Source organism: Colletes latitarsis, chromosome 8 (assembly GCF_051014445.1).
Source record: "Colletes latitarsis isolate SP2378_abdomen chromosome 8, iyColLati1, whole genome shotgun sequence".
NCBI classification, from domain to species: Eukaryota; Metazoa; Arthropoda; class Insecta; order Hymenoptera; family Colletidae; genus Colletes; species Colletes latitarsis.
The window spans coordinates 18842483-18858176 of NC_135141.1; the positions used below are offsets into that span (position 1 = coordinate 18842483).

The 15694-nt window shown below is 38.3% G+C and overlaps 1 protein-coding gene across 1 annotated transcript; it reads left to right on the forward strand.

Annotated features, from left to right (window-relative positions):
• Positions 1–207: 207 nt before the first annotated feature.
• On the forward strand, positions 208–3075 carry LOC143344492 (uncharacterized). Its single transcript, XM_076770605.1, is given in 5 exon segments — positions 208–260; positions 1390–1555; positions 2190–2586; positions 2752–2954; positions 2956–3075. Coding segments are annotated over 5 exon segments (939 nt in total).
• The last annotated feature ends 12619 nt before the right edge of the window (positions 3076–15694 follow it).

Consider the following 15694-nt stretch of genomic DNA (forward strand, 5'->3'; position numbering starts at 1 on the left):
AGCGTAGGGAAAGTTTAGCTACAGTGAAAGAGCGTAATAAAAGTCAAAGAGGCTTGCTGGGCCCGAATCGGGGTGGTCCGAGGCCCAGACGAAACCTTGAAGGAAAACAGGCGCTTCGACCCTGGGAAAATGGAAAAATAGAACGCTTAAAACTATCCTCACATTCCATTCCAATTCATAGTCTGGCAAGGGCGTAGTGGCTATACAATGGCTGCTACAACTTTATTACTAGAATTCGATGCCTTGGATTCAAATAGGACGTATATTTCGTTTTTAATTCGTTTCCGGTAGAGAAGACTGTTACACGAGGAATTTGTCGAATTGGTGTGTGATTTGATTGATAGGATGTGACTGCGTTTGGGTCTGGGTTGAATTGGGGGGGGGGGGGGGGGTGAGACGTGTGTGGTTCGTTGCGAAAATTTTGTTCTTGAAAATTCACGTTACTATTAATGGGAACGGAATAACTAGAGGGGTTCTGTGCTTGAGTCCTTCTAGAATTATTATACTGTCTCTTTCGGCATTCGCTGATAATGTGTCCGAAGTTTTTGCAATAATTACACTGTTTCATGTAATTGGATGATGCTGGGTTTGATGCCGGGCTAAACGTGTTTTTGTTAGAATAAGGGCTGGAATTTGATGAAACTCGGTTGTTGTTGTTGTAGCTAGTTGGTCTCATGTTCAAATGAGGGGGGCATCTAATTGTATTTTTGTAACACTCGCTAGTAGAATGATTAGTCCTGAAACAAGTTTCACAATGTCGCGTAGCATAAAAATTTTGCAATCCTAATATTTTTTCTTCAGTTACCGCCGCAGTGAAAACCTGACTTACAGTTTTGAATTCGCAGTATCGAAGCATTTGAGAGATTCGAGGGTGTGTATGGTAAATAAATCTATTTCCAGTAATTTCGTTTACCATAGCGAGTCCACCTGCGAGTGTATCTTCGTTAACATCTGACGAATGGAGAACAGCGAGAGTTCTTGATGATAATTCTTCTAATCGTTCGTAGAACTGAGTTACGTTTTCGTTTCGTTTTTGTCTCATGCTACTTAGCTCTTCTAATAATTGATTTAAACTTTTCCCGTCTTGATATAAATTTAGCAATAGCTCGGATATATTCGCCCAGGTTGTCAAGTTGCAATATCTACTTGTTCTCTCGCACTTCCGGTTATTCTGTTTCTCACAAATGCTAGAAGCGGTTGGAACTGGAAGGATTTGGCTAGTTCAAATGCTATATCTACTTGTTTAATAAAGCTTCACAGTTTGTACCGATCACCGTCGAAGTTCTCAGGAATTAATTTTACCAAAAATTCTAATGAGAGAGTCTGCAATTGTTCGATAGCCCTCGATGTATTAGCTTCCCCAGCCTGTGCCATTTTATTCTTCAATAGGAGGGGATTGATATATGGAGATTTGAGGATTGCTCTTAAGGGTTCGCAAGATTGTAATGATGCAAATGATCTGAATCGGACTTACGGTGGTTTGTATGTTGAGGTAGCGCCTTATGAACGTACTTATTCCGGGTTGCTCCACTGGTTCCTTTGTTCAAGTTCCAGAGTACTGTTACGTATGCCGAACGTTTCGTTCCTCAATTTTTCTGTACCATTTGCGTGCATTAGGAAAACGCCCTGCTACTTATCTACCCTTTGGAATGTAGAGTCAGTTCTCACGAGATGCAGCTGCTCGGTGACTAACGCAATTCGGAGATTACCAAATATGCTAATGTCTAACGTGCATCTGAATCCTCCCCCACGCATTTTTGGGTATATAAACCCCTTGATTTTCTTACTCGGGGGATCATAATCGTACCGTCACGTTAGAGTTAACGTCACGTCTCTCGTCACGCGTATACGATTTGATAGACAGTTGTATCTTGTGAGATCGGGCTACCGTACCCTTTCGTATTAATATTAAACCATATAGAATCCGTGAACCGGCATAAATTCTATTGCGGCCTTTATTTCCAACTGACATACCCCCGCATCGCCAGTGCGTCAACACCGTGCAAGGTCATTTTAGGTAAATATAATCATTCTTTGATCGCGACATAAGATACACGAAACACGTGTATTTTATTTGTTGATTTAAGAATATATCTACAGGGTGCGCCGTTAGAATCCGGACAGAATTGAATTTGAATTTCCCACCATATTAGAATTCATAGGTTGGTGCTAATTGGCTCTGAAGTTAGTTAAAGCTCGTCATGCCAAGCGCAGAATACAATAGAAGAGCGGCGATTACAGAAAGCCTTTGCGCCGGGAGGACGCCGGTCGAAATTATAAAGTTCTTTGGATACCCGAGATCGACGGTATACGACGTTGCGAAGAGATACGCAGCCTCAGAGAGTTTCGAAAAGGGTTCTCCTTCTTCGGCGAGAAAAGTTCAGGTTAGGGAAAAATCGACAAGGACTCCAGAAATCATTCAAAGGGTGCAAGACATGATTTTGGAAGATCCGGGGACTTCACTTCGAAAATTGGCCTCCCTCTTGGGGGCGAGTGAAACGGTCGTCCGTCGAATCGCTCAAGAGGATCTTAGATATGTCTCCTACGTTCTCAAAGTCCGTCAGATGCTGTCCGAGGCCGCCAAGCTTAAAAGACTTGCCCGTTGTAATTTGCTTCTGTGTTCATTAAAACACGAAGCTGCTGGCCACATTAGGTTTTTTTCTGATGAAAAAATTTTTACTGTGGATGCCAAAGTGAACCGGAGGAACGACCGTTGGCTTGCCCACAATCCCGAGGATGTCCCTGTTGTGGGCAAAACTAAATTTCCAGCCAGTGTTCACGTTTTGAGCGTCGTCTCAAGTGAGGGCGATGTCATGCCGCCGCACTTCTTCGAAAAAGGCGAAAGAGTGACAAAGGAGGTTTATTTGGAGGTCCTGAAGACTGTAATAAAGCCGTGGATGGAGACTATGGCTTCTGGAAGGCCGTACGTATTTCAACAAGATGGCGCACCAGCTCACACGAGTCATCTTGTTCAAAATTGGCTCCCTGATAATGTCGACATGTTTTGGTCGAAGGATTTCTGGCCTCCTAACAGTACCGACCTTAACCCCCTGGACTACTACGTGTGGGGCGTAATCGAGAGACACACTAACAAGTGCAGGCACCCCAACATTAACTCCCTGCGAGCTGCTATCGAGTCAGAATTCACGGTTATGAAACGCGACCAATTGAAGTCAGCGTGCTCGCGTTTTAGAGCAAGAATCGAGCAGGTTATAGAGGCGCAGGGAGGCTATATAGAATAAAAGTTCTCAGCAAGGAGCCTTTAAATGTGATATAAAAGCATTTTTTGTATTTTTGTATATTAGCTTAAATAAACAACTTTTTACACACAACTTCTATTGTCCGGATTCTAACGGCGCACCCTGTACTTTTATTATCAAATCAGAGTTACCCAACTTTTTTAACCCATAATTATTTAAAACGATTATTATTAGTTAAACGTTCCCATAATAATATAACCTTACCGCTCGAGTTATATTATATTTTATAATTCATAGTTACGAGTTCAATTAACACATCCCCAAATCCAAATAAAACCTCTTACAACCTAGTGGCTCCTCGATTACGCATCGAGTTCGTCCACGTAATCTATTACCATCCTAGCGGCTCCCTGATTACGCATCAGGTTCGTCCGCATCCTACAGCTCCCTGATTTCGCATCAGGTTCGTCTGTGATTTATCCAACCTCCCAGCAGCTCCTCGATTACGCATCAAGTTCGTCTGCGTTCCTTCCAACCTCCTAGCAGCTCCCCGATTTCGCATTGGGTTCGTCTGCGTTGTTATCAACAATCCTAGTGACTCCCCGATTTCGCATCGGGTTCGTTCACGACGTTTCACCCTCCTACGGCTCCCTGATTTCGCACCAGGTTCGTCCGCACGTGACTCCATCCTAGAGGCTCCCTGATTTCGCATCAGGTTCGTCCTCGTTATCAACTATCCTAGCGGCTCCCCGATTTCGCATCGAGTTCGTCCGTGTACCTAACTAACAAATTGATACCATATTCCATACTCTCTCTCGCACTCGCCAGCCACGCACGCTGCACGGCCCTGGCTCGTAACAGTACTACACCGATGTGGAGTGTCCGACTTCCTTGGATGGTCCTGTTGTATTCCTCTTAATAATACTTTATTAATCGTCGGAATACTAGGTTAACGGCGTACAAATACAATTTGACTATTCGTAGTCTTAGACTAAAAGCTTGCGCGTTCGTGTGATTGTCGAGAATCAGAATCAGAGTGTCTCTATTTTGGAAAAAGTGCAGGATATACAGGGTGGGGCAGTAACTATTAGCACCTCAGATATCTTGGAAACTATAAGTTTCACAGAAATGTTTGCTAAAGTAAATTGCACAGTACGAAGGGCGCTATTGGGTGGCGATAATAGTTTTTTTGCAGGTGGAGGTACTTCGGACATTTGAAGGTCACATGCATTTTTTTAAATGAATCGGTATGTTTTTGCTTCCGTATCACGATAGAGGATCTTAAAACGAGTTCAACGACCTATTACACAAGGTCATTGAAGGTCATAGAAAGTAGAGAAAGGCGATAATACTTACGGTTTTGGTAGTAAATGAAACATACGTTTTATCAACAGTAGAGGAATGCGTAATGCTTACCGTTTACTTCACTGAGAATAAACACTGCTTGAAGGACACTTTAATAGTTTGCAGAGTAAGATAAACATCATAAGATTAGTATCGATAAATCGGTCAATCCGGCACGGTGTATCCGTTTGAAGAGCAGGTTGATATGCTTCTTATTTATGGCGAATGTCAACAAAATTCTGCAAGGGCGAAAAACTTGTATGCTGAACGATATCCACATCGGTCTCAGCCTTCGCGTCAAATATTTAAAAATGTGTATGATAAACTTAGGCAAACCGGTAGTTTAAGTGTTCGTAAAAGTGAACGCCAGAAACGAGTAATTAACGAAGAAATGGAAATCGGTGTGCTCGCTAGTGTGTCTAGAAATTCTCATATTAGTTCGCGACAAATTGAACGCGAATCTGGCATTAGTAGGAGGAGCGTACTTCGCATTTTGCACCGTCACAAATTTCATCCGTATCACGTTAGTCTTCACCAAGAATTGCATGGGAACGACCTCATGAATCGCGTTGAGTTTTGTCGATGGGCTATACGTCAGATTCAAAACAATGAGCTTTTTTTTAATACCGTCTTATTTACTGATGAAGCAACATTCACAAATCACGGGAATGTTAATTTGCATAACATGCATTTATGGGCAGCGGAAAATCCACATTGGCTGCGACAGGTTGAACATCAAAAACAATGGTCTGTGAATGTATGGTGCGGTATCATAGGTGATCAAATTATTGGACCTTATTTTATCAATGGAAATTTGAATGGCAACGTCTATGCTAATTTTATTAAGGATACATTGGGTCTTTTTCTAGAAGAGTTACCTTTATTTACACGACAAACCATGTGGTATCAACATGATGGATGCCCAGCACATTATTCAACGATTGCGCGAAGGGAACTCGATGAAAAATTTCGAAATCGTTGGATTGGACGCGGCGGTCCAATATCGTGGCCAGCTCGTTCACCAGACATAACACCTTTAGATTTCTTTCTGTGGGGAACACTGAAAGAGAAAGTGTACAAAGAAGTACCAACTACATCTCTCGATATGCAACAGCGAATTATTGCAGCCTGTGCATCAATAAGTTCTGATGCTGTAAGACTTGCAAGTCAATCAATCGTAAAAAGAATCCAACGGTGCATTGACAGTGATGGTCATGATTTCGAACACCTACTATAAACATGTTTCATTTACTACCAAAACCGTAAGTATTATCGCCTTTCTCTACTTTCTATGACCTTCAATGACCTTGTGTAATAGGTCGTTGAACTCGTTTTAAGATCCTCTATCGTGATACGGAAGCAAAAACATACCGATCCATTTAAAAAAATGCATGTGACCTTCAAATGTCCGAAGTACCTCCACCTGCAAAAAAACTATTATCGCCACCCAATAGCACCCTTCGTACTGTACAATTCACTTTAGCAAATATTTCTGTGAAATTTATAGTTTCCAAGATATCTGAGGTGCTAATAGTTACTGCCTCACCATGTATATGCAGGACTGGAAAAGAGGGAAAGGTAGGGAGAGAAAAGAGCGAGACAGAGAGAGCTTCAAAAAATGAGTCAGTGGTCAAGGTTCAGGTGTGAGTCAGGATAACTATGGAAAAGAATTTGAGATGTTTTGGAGTTTTGTGTGCGCGTAAACATGATGAGACATACTGGCGTAAACATAGTGATACATACTGGTATACAACAGTCCCCTTCTTATTTTACGATCCGGTTTGCAAATAATTTTGCCACTCGCGTATAGTGCGGATATAACTTCCGATTTTCACTGAGTATACGATGTGCCGAATCGATCACACTTCTGATACCAAATTTATGTTGGAGTCCAAGGAAGAACACGAGTTGGTGGCGTAGATCAGTTTAATACCGGTTGGATATATAGTTTTGACTGAACACAAAAATGCCCTTTTTCGGGGTTTTGTCCCTATTTATCTGTTTTCAGTAAGAGAGGAAGGGGTGTCGAATGACTACTCTAGTAGTCATAGGACGAGTCCTAGTGTTGATAAGTAAGGCCGTGTCCTAATGTTTGCAATTTAGAGTACACTGACTTTGCACGGCCCTTACTCAGCGATGTGACTCAAGAGAAAAAATAACATCATTCATGCGTGTGATCCGACAGTTTATTTTGTAGCCAGTATATGTGTATGTACACTCAGTTCCACAAGAGATTTCAACTGTTTGAACACTTGGTTTCAATGCTGTGAGGTTAAATCAGTAGTGTGGGCTGTTATCTGCGTTGAAGGTGACAAAAATAACAATGAGTGCAGCGTACGCTAGTCGCTTCGAAGCGGTGTTTCTTTGTAATCATCCAAAAGAACCCAAAATGTCGTTCACAGCGGCCAGTCGCTACATGGGCAAGTCAGTGTCCTTTATTAAGAAGTGGGTGAAAAGGTACGAGGAAGTTAAAAATGTTGACAACCTGCCCGAACGTTGCAAGTGTCTCTCAACATCAGAAAAGGACGACAAAGCAATTTTAAGAATCTTTAAAACGAATCCTCGGTGTTCCCTACGAAAAGCCAAGTTAGCTTTAGCGAAAAAGGGTGTAGAAGTGAGCCTGAATACAATCGACGTCGATTACATGATGCTAACTATGGGTGGCGGTGCACAAAGTTGAAACCATTTTTGACCGAAAAACATGTTGAAAAGCGTCTGTTGTTGGCGAGGACTAATATCGACCGTCATTTCTCCAATATTATCTTTACGGATGAATCCTCTTTTTGGGCCTGGGGTACAAGAAGGCATGCGTGGTTACCTCGTGCAGTTCCCGCTATCCAGCACACAGTGAAGCACCCGGTAAAGGTGCATGTCTGGGGTTGCTTCTGTAGACAGGGATTTGGAATTTTGTACCTGTTTACGGACAATTTTAATGCCCAAAAGATGATCAAAATATATCAACATTGTTTATTAAAGTCTGCTGGAAGATGGTTTGTCTTACAAGGAAGGTTTTTCAGGTGTCCGCATCCGATTACTTTGAATTTTGGATATGTTTTAAAGGACCGAAAAATAAGGTATACGTATTTTTTTATATCGGCCCGTTTTCATATTTAGGGGGTGAAACGACCCTCTAAAGTTTCAGCTACAATAGGCTATCTCAAGAACTATCATAGATAGAAGAAAACTTTTTAAGGAAAAGTTTCATGGTTTTTTATGCACATGTAAATTCTGGTCATCAATTTTGTAAAAAATAATTTGTTTATAACATTATTTTAAAAGAAATCACAATTTACATAATAACAAAAAAGAACACAATTTCTTTTCTGAATCCATTGGTATATCATATAGTGTTACGAGCCAGGGCCGTGCAGCGCGCGTGGCCTGCGAGTGCGAGGGAGAGTATGGAATATGGTATCAATTTGTTAGTTAGGTACACGAACGAACCCGATGCGAAATCGGGGAGCTGCTAGGATAGTTGATAACGAGGACGAACCTGATGCGAAATCAGGGAGCCTCTAGGATGGAGTCACGTACGGACGAACCTGGTGCGAAACCAGGGAGCCGTAGGAGGGTGAAACGCCGTGAACGAACCCGATGCGAAATCGGGGAGTCATTAGGATTGTTGATAACGACGCAGACGAACCCAATGCGAAATCGGGGAGCTGCTAGAAGGTTGGAAGAAACGCAGACGAACTCGATGCGTAATCGAGGAGCTGCTGGGAGGTTGGATAAATCACAGACGAACCTGATGCGAAATCAGGGAGCTGTAGGATGCGGACGAACCTGATGCGTAATCAGGGAGCCGCTAGGGTGGTAATAGATTGCGTGGACGAACTCGATGCGTAATCGAGGAGCCACTAGGTTGTAAGAGGTTGTATTTGGATTTGGGGATGTGTTAATTCAACTCGTAACTATGAATTATTAAATATAATATAACTCGAGCGGTAAGGTTATATTATTATGGGAACGTTTAACTAATAATAATCGCTTTATATAATTATGGGTTAAAGAAGTTGGGTAACTCTGATTTGATAATAAAAGTAGATATATTCTTAAATCAACAAATAAAATACAATTGTTTCGTGTATCTTGTGTCGCGATCAAAGAATGATTATATTTACCTAAAAAGATCTTGTGCGGTGTTGACGCACTGGCGATGCGGGGGTATGTCAGTTGAAAGTAATGGCCGTAATAGAATTTATGCCGGTTCACGGATTCTATATGGTATAATATTGATACGACAGGGAACTGTAGCCCGATCTCACAAATACAACTGACTAACAAAAATCGTATACGCGTAACGAGAGTCGTGGAGTTGACACTAAGCGTGACGGTACGATTATGATCCCCTGAGTAACGAAATCACGGGGTTTATATACCAAAAAATCTGTGTGGGGCGGATTCAAAAGTACGTTAGAAATCACCGTGTGCACTATTCTCCGAATTGTATTAATTAACGGGCTGCTGCATCGCGACGGAAGTGACCCCCATTTCAAAGGTTAGATAAGTAGCAGGGCGATTTCCTAATGCACGCAAGTGGCAAGAAAAATTTGAGGAACGAAACGTTCGACATACGTAACAATAGTATGTTTGCCTCTTACAATTTTGCGTATTTCAATATTATATATGTGTTGCGCACACACATCGGGTGGCGGTCATACCAGATATAATGTATGGTTAATGTTCATTATAATATCTGGTGTTTACTATGTATACTAGGCACTAGTAAAGTTATTTATAGCTTACAATATTAATAAAAATTACTTTAGTATTTACATATTAATATACGATACATACATATAGTAAGGAATATAATTAATATAAATTAATTTCCGGTACTACTAACATCATTGGTGCAATTATATTTCAAATGTATGTGTTGAGAGAAAAAAGGGTCCAGAAACATTCTAATTCCGCGCGCGAATTCTTCCAAGGAGTGGGGCAATACGATTCAGAGCGCGACGAGCGCGTGACGATTTCCCAATATTCGGCACTTCCTTCACAAAACCGATAGCGAGCGATTGTATTAATGGGGCAGTCCAAATAAACTTACTTTTTACCGGAATTCTCCTTTTTCTTAAATTACCGTAACAGTATGTATACATAGTATAAATTTATCACCTGAATTTTTTACATAATGTATGAAGTTTATAAAACGATTCACTTAATATTCAAATTTGTCGCAGAAGTGATATTCATGAAAAAATTGTTTTAAACAAAATGCTTCTTTACAGCAAGAACATCTAACTATCGGTGTTTCATCACAGAGTGCACATTTCATTTGTGCACAAACTCCAGTATATGTCTCCTCAGACCAATTTTCGTCTGCATCATCTTCGTCAACAGCCTTAACCTCACATTCTTTAAATTGATCCAAAAAGTCCAATGACCATTCTTCAAAAACTTCAATTTCATTAAATTCAAATATGCTATCGAGCAACATTTTTTGAATGGTTTCCTTGAGTTGTACTTCCTCTCTTGTTACAGGAGTATCCATTAAATACATTGTTTGAAATGTTGCTAATAGCAAATCAATCACATTCATCGAATTGATAATCATTGTTAATCACTGTATTACAAAATGAATGCTGTGATCACGTCGAACGCTCGGATTTGACTTTACAACTAACCAATCGTCGAGGTATATACATGGTGTTCGGCCACCCCTGGGAAAAATTTTAACGGGGGGTTCTAGAGGCCAAACCAAGACGAAAATCAAGAATACCAATTTGTTGATGGAGGCTTCGTTAAAAAGTTATTAACAATTAAATTCAAAAATTTCAAATCGTTCTGGAAAAATTATTCTCGGTTGCAGGGCTGAATTACAATCATTTTTGGTCGATAGACATACCCCTGAAATCCTAGCCACTTTCGAGAAAAAAATTCGAGTAGGTACTGAAATTTTTAGACGAAATTAAAAAATTTCAAATCATACTTAAAAAATTATATTTAGTTACAGTGGGCAATTACAATCATTTTTGGCCATTACACATATCCCCGAAATACTACGCACTTTCGAGAAAAAAATTCGAGTAGGTACTGAAATTTTTAGACGAAATTAAAAAATTTCAAATCATACTTAAAAAATTATATTTAGTTACAGTGGGCAATTACAATCATTTTTGGTCATTATACATACCCCCGAAATACTACTCAGTTTCAAGAAAAAAATTCCTTACCGAAAATATAATTTCTGGCCAGAAATGTCTGCCCGAATTTTCATGCGAATCTTTAAAACGTCATAACTTCTGAACGGACTGGACGATTTTAATGTTTAAAAAAACAAACTACGCGTATTTTGGTGGAGAATATGTACAAATTGCAAAAATATTCGAAAAGTTGTTCCTTGACACCGCAAAATGAGAAAAACCCCATAAAAATGGTCCAATTTTCAAACAGCCATAACTCCTACAATAGTAAATATATTTCAATGAAACTTTATTTTGAAGTAGAGCCCATGGGTACCTACAAAAAAGTATTAGACAACTTTTCTGTAGGGCGTCAAATAAAATTATCAAAAATGAAAAACGAATTTTTGAGCAAAATCGACAGGGGTAGGTGCCAAAATTTTCCGACGGGAAAAAAAAATTTCAAATTATTCTGAAAAATTATTTTTGGCTGCAGGAGTCAATTACAATTATTTTTGGTGAATAATCATATCCCCGAAATGTTGCGCATTTTCGAGAAAAAAATTCAGTGCGGTCGGAACTTTAAATGCTAATAACTGTTTAACGAAACCTTCATCAACAAATTGGTATTCTTGATTTTCGTCTTATTTTGGCCTCTAGAATCCCCCATTAAAATTTTTCCCAGGGGTGGCCGAACACCCTGTATAGAGCAGAGCTTCGCAAAAAATAACTCATAATTTGATACACTGCTATTGTTCAGCGTACAAAAATATAAAATGACGTTCCACACGATGTAATGACGATAAAAAAGTGCAGAGTGCATGAATGATAGTTTAAAGAATTATATATACATATATGATTAATTGTTTATTGCTTGTTTAGTGCGAAAAAGAACCACTTCTTTATGCATTCACTGATACTATTTTATAGCGTTAATACCCATTTAGAGTAAAATGATATATCTCATGCTTGGCCGACAGAACTTCCCTGGTCATATGATATACATATGTATAGATTGTAGTGTGAGAAAGAAAGAAATAACGTGTAGTTGATCATATATGTTGTTTGCCAAAAAATATCGTTCCAAGAAAGACATCGACCGCGCGTCATATTTGGTATGACCGCCACCCGATGTTTATGTACAACACATAAAATATTGAAATACGCAAAATTGTAAGAGGCAAACATACTATGTGATATATCAATGGATTCAGAAAAGAAATTGTGTTCTTTTTTGTTATTATGTAAATTGTGATTTCTTTTAAAATAATGTTATAAACAAATTTTTTGTTATAAATAAATTATTTTTTACAAAAGTGATGACCAGAATTTACATGTGCATAAAAAACCATGAAACTTTTCCTTAAGAAGTTTTCTTCTATCTATGATAGTTCTTGAGATAGCCTATTGTAGCTGAAACTTTAGAGGGTCGTTTCACCCCCTAAATATGAAAACGGGCCGATATAAAAAAATACGTATACCTTATTTTTTGGCCCTTTAAAACATATCCAAAATTCAAAACAATCGGAGGCGGACACCTGAAAAACCTTCCTTGTCAGATAACAGCTTGTGGGTGCTTCAAGAGGATAATGACCGTAAGCACCGAAGTCGTGCATGCACGGAGTGGAAACGCGAAAATGGCATCAGGACACTGGATCGGCCTTCTCAGTCGCCTGACGTTAATCTCATCGAAAACGTGTGGGCAGCAATGAAGGTCAAGCTCAGAGAAAAGCGAGTATTTAATGTGAAACAATTGACACATCACATCCGCTAAATATGGAGGTCTTTACCCGAAACAATGGCGAAAAATCTCGCCGAAAGTATGCCTAAACGGTGCCGGGCTATAATCGACAATGATGGCGACTGGACAACATACTAAGTAAATGCATTGAAGTACAATGCTTATATTTCGAGGTCATACGTTCAATTATAAACAATTCCTTTTTTTGCAGAAAATATGACCCGACACGCTCTTGTGGAACAGAGTGTATATGTACCATTAGCCTCTGATTAAAGTTAGAGTTGCGAATAATACACAATGTTCGCGTTTGCTCGTAGAGTTGCGAATTAATATTTATCGCGTTGATATGTTACTGTTGCGACTAAATACGATTCGCGATTGTTTTTAATGCAAACTTAGAAACCGGGAGTTTGCTTTAAAAATAGTGTTGCGAATTATTAGTAAACGCGATCGCTATTAGAGTTGCGAATTACTATTTTTTGCGTTTACTTTTCAGGGTAGTGTTGCGAATAATCATCATTCGCGGTTGCTTTTATTGTTATAAATCGCGTTTGGAATTTTTGTATTATAAATTAGCGTTGCCATCTTGACTTATCGCGTTTTTTATTAATCAGAGTTGCGATGCAATGCTCAAAAGCTGGTTAAAACGTTGGTTAGAGATATTCATAGATCATCGCGACGCAGCTGGGATTTTACAAAGCCTTGAATGGCTGAACATCATTATAAAAATTAGTGTTGCGCATGATTGAATATGGGTGCACGCGATTCATTAATAAAGGAACCATGTGTGGTTCATTTTACGAATAATAAACACCACTTGCGTATACTTTTTTATTTTGTAAATTAGCGTTGCGAAAGAAAGAATGGTCCACTCAGGGGTTGTTTTTTGAATTTATAAGTGGAAAATTTACCTTAACTATGTGAAATATATCTTTTCTTTATATATTTGTCAATGAAAATACTGCTTGAAAGTGCTGGTGTAAATAGACCAATTATTTCTTTTTCATAAAGTGTTAAGATCTGTAATTTTTATAAATATATTTTTATCACAGATTTGTGATGCATTTAAAAATGACATATTATGATTAATTGTATCGTAGATTGAATTCATGGTTTTAATATGTACAATATATACAGGGCGTTCGGCCACCCCTGGGAAAAATTTTAATGGGAGATTCTAGAGACCAAAATAAGACGAAAATCAAGAATATCAATTTCTTGACTGAGGCTTCGTCAAAAAGTTATTAACAATTAAATTCAAAAATTTCAAATCGTTTTAGAAAAATTATTTTCGGTTGCGGGGGTCAATTACAATCATCTTTGGTCATTACACATACCCCTGAAATCTCACGTACTTTCGAGAAAAAAATTCCTTACCGAAAATCTAATTAGATGATTGACAAAAAAAAATTTCCGTTCTGGAAAAATTATTTTTGGTTGCGGGGGTCAATTACAATCATTTTTGGTCATTACACATACCCTCGAAATCCTACCCACTTTCTAGAAAAAAATTCAGTTCGGACGCAACTTTAAACGTTAATAACTTTTTAACGAAGTCTCCATCAACAAATTGTTATTCTTGATTTTTGTTTTATTTTGGCCTCTAGAATTCCCTATTAAAATTTTTCCCAAGGGTGGCCGAACACTTTGTATGTATACATGCGCTTATAGATAGGCAACCTGCGTACAGCTGCGTACGCGCGATAGTGGTTCTCACTCAACATGAGGAACTCTACTTAGTGACGTATAGACAGCCTTACAGTTTTCTGAGTGAGAATCACTATCACGTGTACGCAACTGTTCGCAGATTGCCGTCCTAAAGGCGGAACTTTAAACGTTAATAACTTTTTAACGAAGCCTCAATCAGCGAATTGGTATTCTTGATTTCCGTCTTATTTGAGCCTCTAGAATCTCCCATTAAAATTTTTCCCATGGGTAGCCGAACACCTTGTATACATATACAATTAGTGATATATGTATATCACTAATTGTTCATTATATTAGAATTGGTAATTTTTACGGGATATAATAACCTTTGCAACCCAATTGTTATTTATAAATAGTGGTTTTTTTATAAATATTCTGTATTCTTTACATAAATCAAAGTTTACTAGCGATCATTGCTTTAATTGATGGAATATAGAATGCTTGCATCAAAAGGGTATGAACATTGCAATTCGATATTTTATATTGAGAGTTAATTTCCGCGTATAATCGACATTTTCGTTCTTTATTGCTTTTCTGTACGAACCTAATTTAGTTTTCATTACAGTAAAATATAATTATTGCAATGTATACCTCTTGAAAAGTTTTTTATTTGATACAGGTAACGAAAAATAAAATCTACGGTAACAAATGAATAAAATTTTCAATCTATTTGGTATTTATCTTAACACTGGGACGAATTTAACTTTTCATTCAATTTCAATTACGTAATATTTATGTTTTTAAACTTTTTAATATAAATTTTTACTCGTGGAGCTTTAGTTCAAATATTAATTTCATAATATCACTTTCACTATGATCAATGACCATGAGTCTATCTTGACGGTACATAATTATTTTTTTCTGTGTTCATTAATACACTTTCATTTCAGCTGTTAATCCTTTGAACAAGTTCTTGTTATAGGATATACAATCATTGAAGAATGAAATTGGAAATAGTAAATGGATTCGATCTTGATCGTTCTTACAGAAATATTTCATACAATTTTATTTATTATCTGAGTTTTTGTTTCTGGGAAACATCGTGGGATTAACCATGACATCAAGAAGAAAATATCTTTTCATATTTCTTTTTTTTTTTTTTTTTTTTTTTTGAGCGTTTTAGGTCACATGCACCTTGTAGGTTATTAGTGACCACAGTTGGGTTACCTAGTGGAACTACTCATATTTAGAGTAATTGGTATACTTTGATGTCTTTGAAGAAGTTTAAAACTTGTTTGCAGGAGTCTATTCCTCGCAAGTTTGTTAGTGAATTTTGAAGCTTATGTTGAATCCGCTTCATATTATATTTAGGGCAAATTGTCAAGATGTGTTCAATAGTATTTTGTACGTTACAGGTGTCGCAGAAATTTGGTTCGGTTTTTGTGATAAGGTATGAGTGTGTCCAGCTTGAGTGTCCTATTCTTAATCGGGTTGTTTTCACTTGATCTTTCCTATTTAGTAGTAGCGCTGGATTGAAGTCATATATATTGTTCCGAACTTTGTGTAGCTTAGTTGGTCTGCTATTCCTCCACTCTTCATTCCACACTTCCGTTAGTGCCTTGGTGTAATGCTTT